The sequence below is a fragment of the Oryx dammah genome, unplaced genomic scaffold, assembly GCF_014754425.2.
Source record: "Oryx dammah isolate SB20612 unplaced genomic scaffold, SCBI_Odam_1.1 HiC_scaffold_27, whole genome shotgun sequence".
Lineage (NCBI taxonomy): Eukaryota > Metazoa > Chordata > Mammalia > Artiodactyla > Bovidae > Oryx > Oryx dammah.
In genome coordinates this window covers 20,282,397-20,300,246 of record NW_024070211.1, presented here as the reverse complement: position 1 = coordinate 20,300,246, position 17,850 = coordinate 20,282,397, and the positions used below count along the sequence as shown (strand labels likewise).

General features: G+C 41.6%; 1 protein-coding gene across 1 annotated transcript in view; it reads left to right on the top strand.

The window, feature by feature from the left end:
• The first annotated feature begins 2,582 nt into the window (after nt 1-2,582).
• Nucleotides 2,583-17,850, top strand: part of COL4A3 (collagen type IV alpha 3 chain) — an 86,445-nt gene continuing 71,177 nt past the window's right edge. The window contains exons 1-7 of the mRNA XM_040229862.1: nt 2,583-2,661; nt 7,339-7,361; nt 8,619-8,675; nt 10,499-10,588; nt 15,596-15,640; nt 16,242-16,286; nt 16,908-16,970. Coding sequence (XP_040085796.1) covers nt 2,583-2,661; nt 7,339-7,361; nt 8,619-8,675; nt 10,499-10,588; nt 15,596-15,640; nt 16,242-16,286; nt 16,908-16,970 — 402 coding nt within the window. The remainder of the gene's footprint in view (nt 2,662-7,338; nt 7,362-8,618; nt 8,676-10,498; nt 10,589-15,595; nt 15,641-16,241; nt 16,287-16,907; nt 16,971-17,850) is intronic.

Here is a 17,850-nt window from a genome sequence, read left to right as displayed (position 1 = left end):
GTGGTGTCATCTGCATATCTGAGGTTATTGCTTTCTCCCAGCGATCTTGATTCCAGCTTGTGCTTCTTCCAGCCCAGCATTTCTCATGAGGTACTCTGCATATAAGTTAAATAAGCTGGGTGACAATATACAGCCTTGACATACTCTTTTTCCTATTTGGAACCACTCTGTTGTTCCATGTCCAGTTCTAAATGTTGCTTCCTGACCTGCATACAGGTTTCTCAAGAGGCAGGTCAGATGGACTGGTATTCCCATCTCTTTCAGAATTGTCCACAGTTTATTGTGATCCACACAGCCAAAGGCTTTGGTACAGTCAATAAAGCAGAAATAGATGTTTTTCTGGAACTCTCTTGCTTTTTTGATGATCCAGTGGATGTTGGCAATTTGATCCCTGGTTCCTCTGCCTTTTCTCACACCAGCTTGGACATCTGGAAGTTCACGGTTCACATACCATTGAAGCCTTGCTTGGAGAATTTTGAGCATTACTTTACTAGTGTGTGAGATGAGTACAATTGTGCGGTAGTTTGAGCATTCTTTGGCATTGCCTTTCTTTGGGATTGGAATGAAAACTGACCTTTTCCAGTCCTGTGGCTACTTGCTGAGTTTTCCAAATTTGCTGGCATATTGAGTGCAACACTCACAGCATCATCTTTCAGGATTTGAAATAGCTCAACTGGAATTCTGTCACCTCCACTAGTTTTGTTCATAGTGATGCTTCATAAGGCCCACTTGACTTCACATTCCAGGATATCTGGCTCTAGGTGAGTGATCATACCATCATGATTATCTGGGTCATGAAGACTTTTTTTTGTACTGTTCTTCTGTGTATTCTTGCCACCTCTTCTTAATATCTTCTGCTTCTGTTAGGTCCATACCATTTCTGTCCTTTATTGAGCCCATCTTTGCATGAATTGTTCCCTTGGTATCTCTAATTTTCTTGAAGAAATCTCTAGTGTTTCCCATTCTATTGTTTTCCTCTATGTCTTTGCACTGTTCACTGAGGAAGACTTTCTTATCTCTCCTTGCTATTCTTTGGAACTCTGCATTCAAATGGGTATATCTTTCCTTTTCTCCTTTGCTTTTGGCTTCTCTTCTTTTCACAGATATTTGTAAGGCCTCCTCAGACAGCCATTTTGCTTTTTTACATTTATTTTTCTTGGGGATGGTCTTGCTCCCTTTCTCCTGTACAATGTCACGAACCTCCATCTATAGTTCATCAGGCACTCTATCAATCTCCAGATAGTAGCTGGCAAATCTGGAAGTAGATCCCATACATATTTGGCAGAAGGCCTGTGATTTTGGGGCTTCATGCTGCTGCGCTTCAGTCGTGTCCGACTCTGTGCAACCCCACAGACGGCAGCCCACCAGGCTCCCCCGTTCCTGGGATTCTCCAGGCAAGAACACTGGAATGGGTTGCCATTTCCTTCTCCAATGCATGAAAGTGAAAAGTGAAAGTGAAGTCGCTCAGCCGTGTCCGACTTTTAGCGACCCCATGGACTGCAGCCTACCAGGCTCCTCCATCCATGGGATTTTCTAGGCAAGAGTACTGGAGTGGGTTGCCATTGCCTTCTCCATTGGGCTTCATAGGCTACAAGATTTAACTGTTTAAGGGTCTCACAAGTTTAACTGTTTAATATGCAACAGTCTAAAATATCATGGAATCTTGGATTACTTCCTGATGTGATTAGGAGAAAAGTCAGAAAATCACTATTAAGGGTTTTCTGCTCTTGATGAATGATTTCTTACTTCATTAAGGTACATGGAAACTAAGAGGTACTTTATTGTTGGAAGTGGAAAAATCATTAAAATGTTACTTAAGAAGTTTCCATAATTATGCTTTCTTAGTAGTTCACAGCATTTGGTTATACTGGTTTTAAAAGGATCTAGCATTTGAGCAGTAATTAGTGGGTTATGTTATGTTAATATAATCATGGTGTTTCAACAGTGAGTCCAAAAAAGTGGATCAAATGCAACAAAAATGAAAATATGGCCACTGTTACATTCTAGTCAACTGATCTGTCTGAATTATTGAATTATTAAAACACATTCACAGAGTTAAAAATTTATTTCAAACATAAAAAAATTTTTAAGAAAAGCAGTACAATTAAGAGAAATGGATCTCTTGAGTCTGGGGCTACTGTTACCACCATCCAAAGACAGTCCCATGCCTTATTTCACATGGCCCTGGGCTGGGCTCCCTGCTTCTAGAGAAGCAGCTGAGCATCAGCCAGATAGCTGCCCAGACGGTAATTTTGAGTTAACTCAATCAGCTGGAGCATCCACAGGTCAGCAACTTCACAGCCTCTGAAGTCCTAGTCAGTTCAATTGTGCGGATATACAGCCAGGCCATGCCTTGCCTATGTCACTGAAAATTCAAGTTGGAAGAATTCTGGAGCAGTTCTGCTCACCTGGGCCCAGAAACACAGCCCCAGGCCTGGTTCTGGAGTTCTGCCAACAGTGCTGAATGTCTACACGTGGGTGACACGGCGGATGAGTAGATGGCTCGGTGATTTCCCTTTCACTGACTCTCCTAGCAGTCAGCATCTAACCAGAACTCTCCATACCGGGTGGACAATAGACCGATGGGTGCCAGTGCCCGCCTCCCCCTTGACACTCCTAGGCTTTCCCTGCACACCAACATTCGCCTGCTCCATGGTGGAGGTGTGTGATTGCCAAGAGTTAGCTGCTTCTGCCAGTTGAACTTATTATTATAACAAAGTCATCTAATTAAATATTAAGTAACAAATTGGTTAAATACAAATACAGAAAAAGACATGTTTCTGTGAAAACTAGCTTGGAAGATCTGATAAGAAACTGCTGTTCAATTAAGTGTGGCTGAGACAACATTTAAAAAGTTAGAGGGAAACATGGATTCGTATCTAGAAGGACTCTATACTCAGATTGCATCACCAGCATCTTTAAGCAATTAGCCTGCTCCAACAAAATCCAAACCAGACATGTCAGTGGTTCTGAAGAGGAAAAGCTAAAATTTGACCCCCTTCTCCTTCTGTCTCTATAACTGAGCTTGGCCCGTGCAGAGTCTAGATCATGTAGGTCACGTAGACTCAGAAAGTGGGGACTTGCAATACTAGGAACTGGAGTTTATCTCACTCACCCTTGTCTTGCTCTTTGCAACTGCCCAGTCCCTGCAAACCTGCTTAATTATGCAGGTCCAGGTCAGACATCCCCTTCCTCATCCTGACTGCTGTTCTCATGCACGTGAAACCCCTTAGTTTTTAAACCAGCCTATTAACAGTGAATGTTGCCCACTACAGTCTGTCTATAAAAACTCTGTAATCCCTTTGTTCAGGGCTCAGAGCTTGGAGTGTTAACTCCTCTGAGCCTGCTGACATAATAAACCTGAGTTCTCCTACTCTCCGGGTGTGGTGCTTGGTTTCTCGAGTACTGGTTTCTGCAACATTACATTATGGGTGTGACTTAGCAAAAATGATGCTGTAGACCTGTGAACAGCAGCAGCCCTGTTCCCAAAGAAGGGACCTGGGCCCTATTTCACAAGACTGAAGAATTGGTGTGCACGTTTTAAGTTAAAATGCCTAAAGTGCTCATGTATTTTGTCTATCTGTTTTTGACTGCTCACTTTAACTTCTTAAGCTAACCAACCAGCTAGCTCCAAATCATCAAATTGTTGTAGCCACATGTTCCAGAAAACAAACTCACTCAGAATCAGAAGTACAATGCAGATAGTGGAGTGCAGTTTATTACACCAGCGAGCCCAAAGCAGAGTCTCCTCTTAGCCAAGGACCCCGACCAGATTTTGTGAAAACCTTATATACCCTAAGTGTATGTGCACAAACCTGCCTCCCCAAATTCCCTGAAACTAGTCTGAACAAAGGAAAAAGAAAGATACAATTAAAGTTAACCCATGATTCATATGCCTTAAGTCTAGGTAGTTAACAGTGGACAATTATCAATAGGCCTGTGGTCATACCCCAATAAGCATAATAGAATGTATGATTCCATTCAGTTACACAGATAATTAGGGTATTCTTTTAGGTGACAGAGAGTCTAGGTACGAGCCCTGGGTCTGGTTTTCCAGTTGGTATGTCATTTCCATAGATACTGGGCATATAGCTTAAAGTTCACCGTCCAGCCCAAGATAGAGTCCTGCTTTCAAGATAGAACCTGTTCTCTTCCTCCTTCAAAATAAGACTTCTACCTTCATGTGAAAACCATGAAACCAAATAAAAACAAATGTGTCATCCGTGAAGGTTCAAGACCCAAACTCAAGGACAATAATGTAAAGAGTCAGGGGCCGTGATTTTGATGACAGCGCACAGGGATCGGTGTTGCTGTGGGTGGCGATGGGAGGACAGTCCTCAGACAGCAGGGGATCCAAGGGAACAAACGAGGGCTGGCACCAGAGTCCCACACCTGCTCTCTGGGTGCAGTTGTGTGGGCTCTAAAGCCGCTTGGATCTCTGACTGTCACTTGTTCAGACCTCATGTATTGATTATAGGTGAACTCATTGATTGAGACTAAATCTCTGGTATGAAAAGATTTGTTAAAAATTAAATAGCTTTTCATTTTCTAACGGTCGTCAAGAGCCTTGGAAAGCTGAAGATCTTGTTTAAGAGCTATTAATAGTAACTTGAAGTCATTGCATCAGAGTCCCTTTCTTAGGTTTGAAAATGATGTTGTTACTGAATAAGAATGTACTCTTGTTTGGGGAGATGCATGCAGAAGTGTTAGGCGTGAAGTGTTATGGTGTCTACAGTCCACTTTTCAATGGATTGGCAAGGAAGTATGTGCGTGTGCGTGTGCATGTGCGTGCGTGCGTGTGCGTGTGCGTGTGTGCGTGCGTGCGTGTGCATGCGTGCGTGCCTGTGTGGAGAGAGAGAAACAGAGAGAAAGTGACAGCTGGAATGCCGAGGAGAGTATGTTAACAGTTGGGAAACCTAGATGAAAAGATATATAGGTATTCATTATACTGTTTTTCAGTTCTTCTGAGGGTTAAAAAATTTTTCCCCTCGAAATGTGTATATCCAAGCAACTAACAACTAATTAACCTTGTGTTAATTTTAACGTGTTAAAATAGCCAAAGCTTCTAGTTTCATTCTCTCCCACTTCAAACAAAGTTGTTCAGAATTCATACATATAGAATATATACATGTGTATATATATATATATATATATATACACATGTGTGTGTGTGTGTGTGTATATATATATATATATATATGACTGAGCTTCCCTGGTGGCTCAGAGGTTAAAGCATCTGCCTGCAATGCAGGAGACCTGGGTTTGATCCCTGGGTCGGGAAGATCCCCTGGAGAAGGAAATGTCAATACTCCAGTATTCTTGCCTAGAGAATCCCATGGACAGAGGAGCCTGTATATATATATATACAGAAAACATCTTAATCATGGCAGCCCAGTAATAGCCATATATATCACATGCCTTGAAATTCCAAGACAAATCTGGATATAAACAACAAATTACCAGTGTTCCATTCATTCATTGATCCATTCAGTCAAGCCACAAGCATTTGTTCAGGACATATTACAGCCAGGGTTGACAGTGTGAACAAGACTGGGCAATTCCTTCTCTTCTGAGGCTTAGGGGCATCAGGAAAAATATACATTACACATACAACTGCAAGTGGCCCGTTGGAGCATATAGGAAAGGGGACCTGACCTTGTTTTGGAGGAGTTCAGCAAGCATTTATTTGTTCAAACTAAGACTGAAAGATTCCCAATAATATATGACTGTGACTTACTCCAAGAAATAAAACTTAAGATAGCAATTCTTCATCTATGAAGAATTGATGCTTTTGAACTGTGGTGCTGGGAAAGACTCTTGAGAGTCCCTTAAACAGCAAGGAGATTAAACCAGTCAATCCTAAAGGAAATCAACCCTAAATATTTACTGGAAGGACTGAAGCTCCAATACTTTGGCCACATGATGCAAAGAGCTGACTCACTGGAAAAGACCCTGATGCTGGGAAAGATTGAGGGCATGAGGAGAAGGGGACAACAGAGGGTGAGATGGTTGGATAGCATCACTGACTCAGTGGACATGAGTCTGAGCAAACTCTGGGAGTTGGTGATGGACAGGGAGGCCTGGCGTGCTGCAGTCCATGAGGCTGCTAAGAGTTGGAAATGACTTAGCAACCAAACAACAACATGCACCTTTTTAGGAGTTAGAGGACTGCCAGTTTGCCTTCTCCTACCTGTGGTCCCGAGATGCTCCAAATCCAGGTCTTGTGTGATGTCTGGGAGGCAGAAGAGTCAGAGAGGCTCAGGATCTACATGAAACAGTGGCCACTACTGCTGTGTAAACTAGAGCACCAGGTCCTGTGGGGTTGAGTTTCCCTGCCCCAGTATCTGGTTCCCTTGGGTATAGGACTCAGACTTTCCTCTTCTGAGGCCCTACTGCCTCCTCCAGACGCTGTGGAGGAACAGCTTGGTGGTCCCTCCATTCTTGGTGCCAACAATCAACGGGTCCCTACACTCTAGAAACAAAAGCTAGGAAAAATCTTACCTTCAGGCAGCTTTTGCTTTCAGCCCAGTGACGAAAGCCTCCCTAAAGCCTGGCTACTTTCTTGGATTGAGAGGGAAAATGGCATCACAAACAAAAAGCGGATATGCAGACTAGGGTCCAAGTGTTCAGAAATCTTTAAAGAATTAGCTCTACCCTACTGACTGGGCTTGTAGATGCTGGTTTAGACTAGTAGTATCACAGTCACCCCAGGGGCCTATTATAGATTACTGCAACCAACACCAGGGTTATTGATTCTATGAGTCTGGAGTGAGGCCAAGAATTTGCATTTCTGACAGGTTTCCAGATACTGCTGATACTACTCTGAAAATCCACACTTTGAGAACAACTGCTTTAATAAATGTTAGTATTGTTGTTCAGTCAATAAGTCTTGTCCAACTCTTTATGACCCCAAGGACTGTAGCCCGCCAGCCTCCTCTGTCCATGGGATTTCCCAGGCAAGAATACTGGAATGGGTTGCCATATCCTTCTCCAGGGGATCTTCCTGACCCAGGGATTAACCCCCATCTCCTGCATTGGCAGGCATATTCTTTACCATTGAACCACTAGGGAAGTCCAGATATTAGTATACTAGTATACTAAATTAGTATACTAGATTTGGTATATATTTTTGTATACTTAAATATGTGATTGAAATGAACACTAAGGTTTAAAAACCCAGAAAAACAAGATTAAAATAATTAAGCTAGATATAACCTAATGACCCCCAGCATCAGGAAGGAAAAGTGGAAAAATTTAGTCTTCTTAAAGAATGCCAAATAGCTAACCCTTGGGGGAAATATAGACCTTCCTTTTCAATTACTTGTTTTTCATTCATAGAAACTGTGATGGGTGAAAATGTGGTGAGAATCAATGATGAGTGTGTGAAAATGAGTATGGTCTCCCCTTTCTTAAATAAAAACATAACCTACTGCCCTGGGATTAGAAAATAGATTCAATTTAAATTTTTTTGTTTGTGTACTTATATTTTTGTTTTTTAATTATTATTATTATTTTGGCAGTACCAGGCAGTATATATGATCTTAGATCCCTGACCAGAAATGGAACTCGTGCCCCCTGCAGTGGAAGCTCAGAGCCATAATCACTAGACCACCAGGGAGTTCCCTGTGTATTTTTATTTTGATTGCACAGAGTCCTCACTTTGGGACTATCTGAGGCAATTTCTTTTTATTTTTCCTACCAACCAGCACATCTCCTAGGCTTGCTCTGCCTCTGTTGTCACTTAATTTCTTTTTTCTGGGGAAAATAAACTAATTTTCAGTTAATATTAACAACCCCCCCAAAAAAAGATAAATATATAACCATAGACTGTGTGTCCAAAATGTTTAAATCCACTATTTAAAACTATTTCTCTCTCTCTTTCTCTGCTGGCAGAGAGGAATTTAAAAAGTGGCCTTTGTAAAATAAATAAATAAAAACTGACCTTCATAAAATAAATAAATAAAAGCACCTTCATTAGCGTTGGCATGCGCATAGGTGTGAAAGCTAGGGTTGCAAGTGGGTCTAAGTGACCATTAAGATGTGTGAGTTCCCAAGGTCACAGCTCAATTTTTGGTTTTGTTTTTTAATAAGAAAGAGCACTTTGATATCAGCATCAGTGAATTAGTTTGTTCTTGAAAATACATGATGAATACTGATCATCCTTTTTCAGTCTTAAACATTATTTCAGGGAAAGAAACCTATAGAATTATCTACAGAAGATATCACCAGTTAATATATAGAAATTCAGCTATGTTCATTTTGTTGAACCAAGAAATCTGCAAATATTAGACCACTTTCTCCCTACAACAATGGCAATTTCATATGATTCAACTATGTACTGTTCTGGAAAAAAAAAGGAGAGCTGACTTGGTCTTTTCCATGAATAAATCACTTGAAATTCCTAAATACAATAAAAACGGTGTACAGTTATCTGACAGTTCTATATCCTTCTCACTTTTCTATTCTGTTTCTATTGATAAATTGCTATGGTATCACAGGACTCCTGCTAAATGGTGTTTGATGCTCAGAGAACAGAAAAATATGTTTGCTTTTGTTCTGTCAGTTGGAATTTATTAAGCCGTTTTTAAACAAAACCCTTTCTCTTTCTCTCTTCCTAGGGCTGTATCTGTAAAGACAAAGGCCAGTGCTTCTGTGATGGGGCCAAAGGGGAGAAGGTAAAAACAAAACCTTCATTCTGGTTCTTTTCTCCATAGAGCTCATTAACGATTCACACTCTTCCTTCATTGGTAGCAGACAGATCAGCAATAACATATTTCATTCCCCAAATCCAATTTTGTCTTATTGAATTTGTCTTCTGTTTTATATTTTGGTTTTTTGGCCAGGAAGCATGTGGGGTCTTAGCTCCCTGACCAGGGAATGAACCTGCACTCCCTGAATTGGAAGGTGAAGTGTTAACCACTGGTGTTGACAGTCAGGAAAGTCCTTTCCTCAAAACAATTTTAAAGTAATTGTATATAAATATTAATCTGGAGTGGTGGAAAAGCCTTGGAGGAGAGCTTCAGATAACTGGTATAAATGCGGGCAATTACTGTAACTCTCTCGATCTGGAAACAAAAAATATTAAGTTAAAGAAAAAGAAAGTTTTTGAGAATGATCCGTATGTATCTCCTGTTTACATTGTTGCTGAAGGCGAGGGAATTGAAAACAGCGTGTGCAGCATTAGTGTAAGGGCGCCCTCTGGTGGAAGAATCTTGCACAAGCACTCTCTCGAGGCAAATATTCAGCTAGACAAAGTAGCTCCATTGCAGAATTGGAGTAAAAAATGAGTGCCGTGAAATCTCATTAATTCGCTCCATTAACTTTCAATTTGTGATAATTAAGACGGAGCCAGAACTAAAATTTTTCCTTTGTTTACAAAACCCTTTTCTCAGATACGCTAATGAATTGCTTAACAATATTGAAAGATGACTGCTTAAAAATATTTTTTAAAAAATGCATTTTAAGCTCTTTAGACAAAATAATTTGCACGTTAATTACAATAAAAATTACCATATTTAAAGTATTCAATGATTCATGTGTAGTTTGGTTTAGGGTTTTCCCTGAAGCTGTGAAAGTGGTATGTTCAGATCCGTGTTGAAAAGCTATGACTCATTCTCTCATTCAAGAAGCATTTATTGAATCCCTCCTCTGGGTGAGATGCTGTTCAAAGTGTGAAGGTAACAGTCTTGAGAGGGGCCTAGCAAATTCTTCGGCTTCTCTTTTTATTGGGTGTGTGTGTGCACACATCATGTGAAATAGCTGACTTGCTCTGTTTTAAAAAATCTACGTTTCCATTTATCTACTAGATTATCTAAATCAAACCAGTGGCCTTAACTGTTGAAGAGTAATCCCAGGATCTGTGTTCATGGGAAGATTATTTGTTGGCAGAACCATGTCCCTTACTGGGCCTAAAATTACTCCCTGACCCCTAAGGGCTTTCCCATATTATCATCTCTTAACTATGTAGCTCACACTTTTGGTTTTGCCACTCTTGATATCTCTCCTGCATCTCCTCCACAAATAGCAGATTGAATTACTAATTCCTGTGTAATCAAGAAAGGACTGAAACTCATAGCCTGTGTGTTGTTCTTTCGAGCTGCATAGCAATTATGCACACTCACTCCCAAGACATTCCTAAACCTGACTGTCACTCTCTCTCCATCCCCCAAAAAACACCCTTCACCAACCTCCATCTTTCTAACTGGGCTTTCCTTCTCAGTTCTTGATTCCCTGAATCTCTGCTCTGTGTAGCTCTGCCATTTGGGTAAAAGTCGAGTTTCCAGAAGACCAAAGACAAATGCTTTCAAGCCTATAGACAAATACTAACAGAAACATTCCAGTTTCTATTACACTTAGCATTGAGTGCTATTTTTTTTTAATCCAAGAAAAAAATGTGCAAAATGTTATCATTATATCATAAAGAAAAGAAAATGATGGTTATGTTTACTCCTGGTCATTGCTATTCTCTGTGTGTATTGTCTTGTTTTGGTCTTAACAGGGGGAGAAAGGCTTCCCAGGACCCCCTGGGCCTCCTGGCCAGAAGGGATACCCAGGTCCCGAAGGCCTGCCTGGACCACAGGGACCCAAGGTATGTTAGCCTATGAGTTTGGAAAAACCCCAGTCCACTTAAGCTTCTTTACGACGATGGATGCCATGGTAAATTCCTGCTCCAGTCTTAGCTGGCCCTCAGAACCACTGCTTATTTCAAGCTATCTATTTTACAAATGAAAGTGTATATATATCAATGTATTTACACTAAGATGTGTAAATTAGCTATATAGCAGCAAGGAAGCTGCTGTATAGCACAGGCAGCTCAGCTCAGCACTCTGATGATCTAGAGGAATGGGATGAGGGTGGTGGTGGGCGAGAGGTCCAAGGAGGGGCTGTGTGTATACACAGAGGTAATTCACGTGGCTCTACAGTAGAAACTAACATGATATTTTAAAGCAATTCTATTGGTTTCAGCCACCGTGTTGTGTCTGACTCTTTGCGACCCCATGGCCTGCAGTGCACCAGGCCTCGCTTTCCTTCACTGTCTCCTGGAGTTTCCTCAAGTTCATGTCCATTGAGTCAGTGATGCCATCCAATCATCTTGTTCCCTGTTGTCCCCTTCTCCTCCCACCTTCAATCTTCCCCAGCATCAGGGTCTTTTCCAGTGAGTTGGTTCTTCACATCATGTGGCCAAAGTGTTGGAGCTTCAGCTTTAGTATCAGTCCTTCTAATGCATATTCAGGACTGATTTTCTTTAGGATGGACTGGTTTGATCTCCTTGCAATCCAAGGGACTCTCAAGAATCTTCTCCAGCACCACAATTCGAAGCAATTACACTCCAATTTTAAAAAAAAGAAAAGACTATCAGTATCTTTCAGTCCTCAGCTCTACGTCCTCCTACTTCCTGATTTAGGGGTCTCCACACCTGCATCGCAAATAGATGAGGAAACAGTGGAAACAGTGACAGACTTTATTTTGGGGGGCTCCAAAATCACTGCAGATGGTGATTGCAGCCATGAAATTAAAAGACGCTTACTCCTTGGAAGTAAAGTTACGACCAGCCTAGATAGCATATTAAAAAGCAGAGACATTACTTTGCCAACAAAAGTCTTCTAGTCAAGGCTATGGTTTTTCCAGTGGTCATGTATGGATGTGAGAGTTGGACTGTGAAGAAAGCTGAGCACCGAAGAATTGATGCTTTTGAAGTGTGGTGTTGGAGAAGACTCTTGAGAGTCCCTTGGACTGCAAGGAGCTCCAACCAGTCCATTCTGAAGGAGATCAACCCTGGGATTTCTTTGGAAGGAATGATGCTAAAGCTGAAGCTCCAGTACTTTGGCCTCCTCGTGTGAAGAGTTGACTCGTTGGAAAAGACCCTGATGCTGGGAGGGATTGGGGGCAGGAGGAGAAGGGGACGACAGAGGATGAGATGGGTGGATGGCATCACAGACTCGATGGACGTGAGTCTGAGTGAACTCCGGGAGTTGGTGATGGACAGGGAGGCCTGGTGTGCTGCGATACATGGGGTCGCAAAGAGTTGGACACGACTGAGCGACTGAACTGAACTGAACTCCTGCATGGAAGAGCTGACTCATTGGAAAAGACCCTGATTCTGGGAAAGACTGAGGGCAGGAGGAGAAGGAGATGACAGAGGATGAGATGGTTGGATGCTATCACCGACTCAGTGCACATGAGTTTGGGTAAACTCCAGGAGCTGATGATGGACAGGGAGGCCTGGCGTGCTGCAATCCGTGGGGTCGCAAAGAGTCAGACACGATTGAGCAACCGAACTGAACTGAACACCTGCATTGGCCCCTGGTGAGGTTTTTTTTGCCTCCATTCAAGCCCTGTCCTCTACCTGTATCCTGGTCACTGGGATTTCCACTAGAATCGCATTCTGATGGTGTGTCCTCTTTCTCAGCTATGTCAACTTGGTTATTGGTTTTTCTCTTTCCATCTTTATGCAAAACCCATACCAGCATATAACTTCCTCTGGATCTTTCCAGCACTATAATCCAAGGACTGCCATCCTTTCTCTGTCTTTCCTATCTCAGACTTCTTAAAAAAAAAAAAAAAAAACCACACAGGCTGTGGTTCATCTCCTGTTCACTCCTTAGCCAGCAAGAATTTGCCTTCTGCTCCCTCCCTGAAAACCCATGACCTCCACTTTGCCCCCGACCCCCAAAAGGTCAGTGGAGGATACTCTGTGTCTTTGTCTGGCCCCGACCCCTCTGCTATGTTTCCAGCTGTGAGGTTCCCTCTTTTCTCCTTGAAACACAGGCCTTTGTTTCTGGAACCCTCCAAGCTTTCCTTCTTTCCCTGGTTCCTGTTTCTTAGCTGGGTTCTTCAGTGTCGGGCCTCCTAAGGTTCTTACCAGAGCCCACCACCCTTCACACTCGTCACACATTTTTATCCTAAAGTCTGTGATACAACAAAGGGCTTTGTTTAAATAAATGCCCTAGAGGATTTGCTAAATAACTGCATAACCACTAGATTTGCTGATGGCTCTTTTCTGCTGTGGAATTAAGCCTGGACTCAAGCCTGGACTCTCACGCACCCTCTGGGTCACTCCCCTGCCTGCTGGCTTCCCAGAAGCTATGAACTAACTAATAAGTTGTGGAGGGTGATTATGATTTTTAAATTATAATTTTAAATCTTTTTAAATTTCCTAAGTGATGTTACAGAATATTTAGGTAACATTTTATGTGACTTTGTTGCAGGAAGGGGCACCCCTTCCAAGGCTCTTGTCTAACACTCAGAAATAAATTGTGCGAGGAAACACTCGAGCTGACAACGCAAGAGGCAGCGGGTGGAGAGCCGCCGAGCAAGGGAACCCAGGAGAACTGCTCCGCCGTGTGGCTTGCAGTCTTGGGTTTTATGGTGATGGGGTTAGTTTCCGGGTTGTCTCGGCCAGTCATTCTGACTCAGGGTCCTTCCTGGTGGCACACGCATCACTCAGTCAAGATGGATTCCAGCGCGGAGGATTCTGGGAGGCGGTAGGATACATGGTGTCTCCTTTTGACCTTTCCAAACCTTCCGGTTGGTGGTAGCTTATAGTTCCGTGTTCCTTATCAGTCCCTCCTGTCCTAAGATAACACACAAATGGTTACCACGGTGCCTGACTAGGGTGGGCGGCTTCAGTCAGTGTACTCCCCCTATTCTGAGTCAGGCACTGGGGCATTGGGACATTTCTTCTTGACTGGATTTCTTTTTCTCCTCACATTGATCTCATTGGTCATGACGATGGTGACATATTATTATCTTCATCATAGAGATGAGGAGACTGGCACTCAGAGCATGAAGTGATTTGTCCTGGGTTACACAGCTAATAGGTGGTAAAATCAGAGTCCAAATCCAGGATTATATGATGCCAGAATCAAATTCCTACAGTCAAAGAAATTAAACCCATTCCTACAGCTGCAAGACTTTCTGTTTTCCAGGGATTCTACTTTCCTGTATTCGTGTATGTGTTCTGTTTCTTCACGTCTCTTCTCTCTAATCCTAATATGAAAAAAGTCGTTTCGATTCTGGATATTTAGTGTCTGGTTTCAGACATGTTTAGTGTCTGAACATTCTGCTACATTCCTTCAGGGCGTGGTCTCAGATTTCCCTCCATTTCCCTGGAGGGAATTTGTCACTTCAGCCCAGTTCTTAAGGTCAGCCGAATGCTAACTCACTCCTATTTGTTTTGTTTTCCACACTCCATTCTGCTGGTTTCCTTAGCTTTTCTCTAGAGAAGTCAGTAATGGATTAAATTATAGTTGTAAACACATGGTGCTTTGTGTGGGTTACATGATGTGTAGGTATTCCATAACATTCATCCAGAAAACTGATATAGTAAACCATAGCTTAGAGCGGCTGTATTGTGTTCTGTGCCGTGCTCAGTCATGTCTGACTCTTTCTGACCCCGTGAAATGTAGCCCGCTAGGCTTCTCTGTCCACGGGATTTTCCTGGCAATAATACTGGAGTGCATTGCTGTTTCCTTACAGGCAGTCTTCCCAACCCAGGGATTGAACCCACATCTCTTGAGTCTCTTGCGTTGGCAGGCAGATTCTTTACCACTGCACCACCTGGGAAGCCCGTAGCCTAAAGATATAGCCACAAATGATAATTTAACCAAAGGTAGACAATCAGAGAATATTAAAACCTGATTAAAAAGGTGTTGCAGGTTTATAAAGGTCTTCATTCTGAATATTTTCTATATGAGACAGTTTATAATGGCGAACTGAAATCTGCACGTCACGCTTCTGGCATCTGCAGATTACAGACAGCCCCCGGCAGAGGAGGGGGTAAGGTCACGCACCTAGTAATTCCGCTGCAGACAAGAAACACTGACTTTGGCCTTGACGGTCCCGTCTCAGAAGTCTCTGTAACAACCCTGTCCTCAAATAATCAGAAATACCAAAACATACCGAAACTCTCAGGAATGAAGAAAAACTTTTGGATGACGATGGAACTTTCACACCAAGTGGTTTTGTTAAAACAGTTTTGTTTGGGGCTATTCTTTAAGAAACAGGACCTCCATGTGTACTCACTGTGTGTTCAAAGCAAGTTTATCTCTGGTTCAGGCAGTTCTTGGCTTGCTCTTTATTTATTTGTGCCTGCCAGGCACATTTTGTTAATAAAGTAGTTCTCATGCACAGAAATATTGCCTGCCATTCTCATCCGCCGTTGTAATTGTGTCATTCATCCTTATCAGCCCGCGGCAGCTGTCTGGCTAATGTGGGGCTTTTCCCGCAGCCCTTCTCAGACACTAATGTGAGCAAGAATCATCATCAAATCTTGTTGAAATGCAAATTCTGAATCAATAGGTCTGGGAGGTGGGGGAGACCCAGGATGGCGCGTTTCTAACAAGCTCCCAGATGATGCTACTGTTGGGCCCCCCACCTTGAACAGCAGGGGTATGAATGGATTTCTGTTTGTCCTTTCGGATACATAACTATAGCGCCAATGAAACAAGCAAGCAATTGAACCGTGTTAACAATGAAATAATCGCAAGAGCAAAACTGTGTGGCGTGTGAATAAAACCAGGACCTTTCATGTGCGGGCTTGTTAGTGCCAAGTAATTGTCACAGTGCTTACCTTGTTTTTTCCATTTGGATCTAGGGCTCTCCAGGATCTCCAGGACTGACTGGTGCCAAAGGCGTGAGGGTTAGTAGTCCAACCAGTCTATCCTGCCTGTTTGATGAAAAATCTTGTTTTAAAAAGTAAAAAGAACCCCGGCACTGTAAAAGTTATACAGACGCCACAAAGGAGTAGGTTGTGTGTGAGCCGCTTCTGTAGATGCCGTTCAAGGGCAGGTAAAAGCACTCTATAATGGTAGAAATCTACATAGTGGTTACTCACTTGGGGTTAGGTATTAATCGACTGGAAAGTTGCATGAGGGTAACGTATAGGGTGGTGGAGAGGTTCTGTGTCTGGGTGGGTGGGACTCACCAAAATGTGCATATGTACACAGGTAAATATTCCTCAATCTGTTTGTGGAAGATTGGAGCACTTTATGCAAATTATGCCTTAAAAAAAATCTATCCCCCTAAAAAACCAAAAATGATCTTAATCATGTCTTTTTAAAAGTTATATAAATGTAAGATTTACAAAGTTTGTCCAGCTTTTTTGTGTGTTTCAAATCGCTTTTAGCTGTTCCCAATTATAGTTACAGAATGGGGTTATTGGAATGATAAATCATATTTTGTTTACAGGTTGAACATTTTTATTTTTTTCTTGCCATCTTTCTTCTTTTCTGTGTCTTTAGGGAATAACTGGATTACCAGGATTTTCAGGTCCTCCTGGACTTCCAGTAAGTAGTGAGAAAGTGTGTAAATGAAATAATAAGTAAGCTCATTTTAATAAAGATGTTAAAGCACTAACACAAGAAAATGAGTATGATATTTTGGCTACATGATGAAAATGTCAGAATTATAGTGTATTAAGAGTGTGGATTTATAGGATATCAAGTCAAATTATATTTCCTGAAATGTAAGCATAATAGAATGGAATAGATTGGGGTGGGATGGGATGGGATGAGACAGAATAGAATAGAATAGGATAAATCTAGTTAATAGCACAGGATAAAAATAATCAGATAGTTACCACTATGCACACTTCCCTCCTCTTCTTTTCCCCAGTTTAATTAATACAGCATGTTAATGGACTCATTTTGAATAGAAAGACCTTTTGCTTTATCTTAAATAATATATCTCACTTGATAATTTATGGTTTTAATTAGCCTATGTTATTTCCTATGATTTTAATTTAAATTATCTAAAATAGCCAGTTTACTACTTAACTATTTAAATAACCATTTATACTTAAATAACTATCTAAATTAACCCGTCTTTTCCCATTGTGTGCTCTGCGCTGTTTCTACCTGGCCCAGAGCCTGATATATTTTCTTTTTGAGACTTTCTTTATTTTTTAGGGCATCCCAGGCCATCCTGGACCTTATGGACTTGCTGGTTTGCCAGGATGTAATGGTTCCAAGGTATGTATCTTCTCACGCAGGAGATGGTTAGTTAGTGTTTTGCTAAATGAATAAACCTGGGTGACATAGCAATGAGATGGCCTAGCCTTTCCTTGAAATGTTGTTTTGGCCAGAACCAATGGTATATGTCTTCAGGACAGAAAGGTGATGATTTTCTTTCTTCTCATGCTTTTTTCTTTATTCTTCCAGCTTTATTGAGATATAATTGACACATAGAACTACCTAAGTTTAAGGTGTACAGCATAATGACTTACATACATCATGAAATGATTATCATCATAAGTTTAGTGAGCTCACCATCTCTTATAGATACAAAATTAAAGAAGGAAAAAATTTTGTCTGTGCAGTAATTCTTAGGCTTTATTCTCTTAACTTTTAAAAATTAACAGTGTTAATTAGATTTCTCACATTTAAATTGTATCCCTAAGACTATTTATCTTATAGCTGGGAGTTTGGAGTACCATCTGACAGCCTGCACCCAATCCCCGCTCCCTCCACCCATCTTGCTTTCAGATTATGTTTTAAGAAAGTTCTCTCATGTTCTCCCACAGAAAGATAACTAGGGCTCAAACAGATATTTGCATCTGAGGTTGTGATTGAATGTAAACCCCGAACTAAAGCTTAGAATGCAAAGTTGGAAGAGAAAAACTGAGCTTTCTGATGTGCACTCATCTCCTTTGTCTCCTGACTGCGGTCAGCTTTTCCCCAGGACGGTGGCTATGAAAGGACTAATCACAAACATTTCAAGGAAGCAGCCATTAAAAAGTTCTTGGCACAATTAACATTTTGCCGTTTATGCACAATTTGAGAAACAGTGGATTCTAATCCTGTTTTCAATTAAGATAATGGTTTTCTAGTCTTTAGCCTCATGATCCAGTAG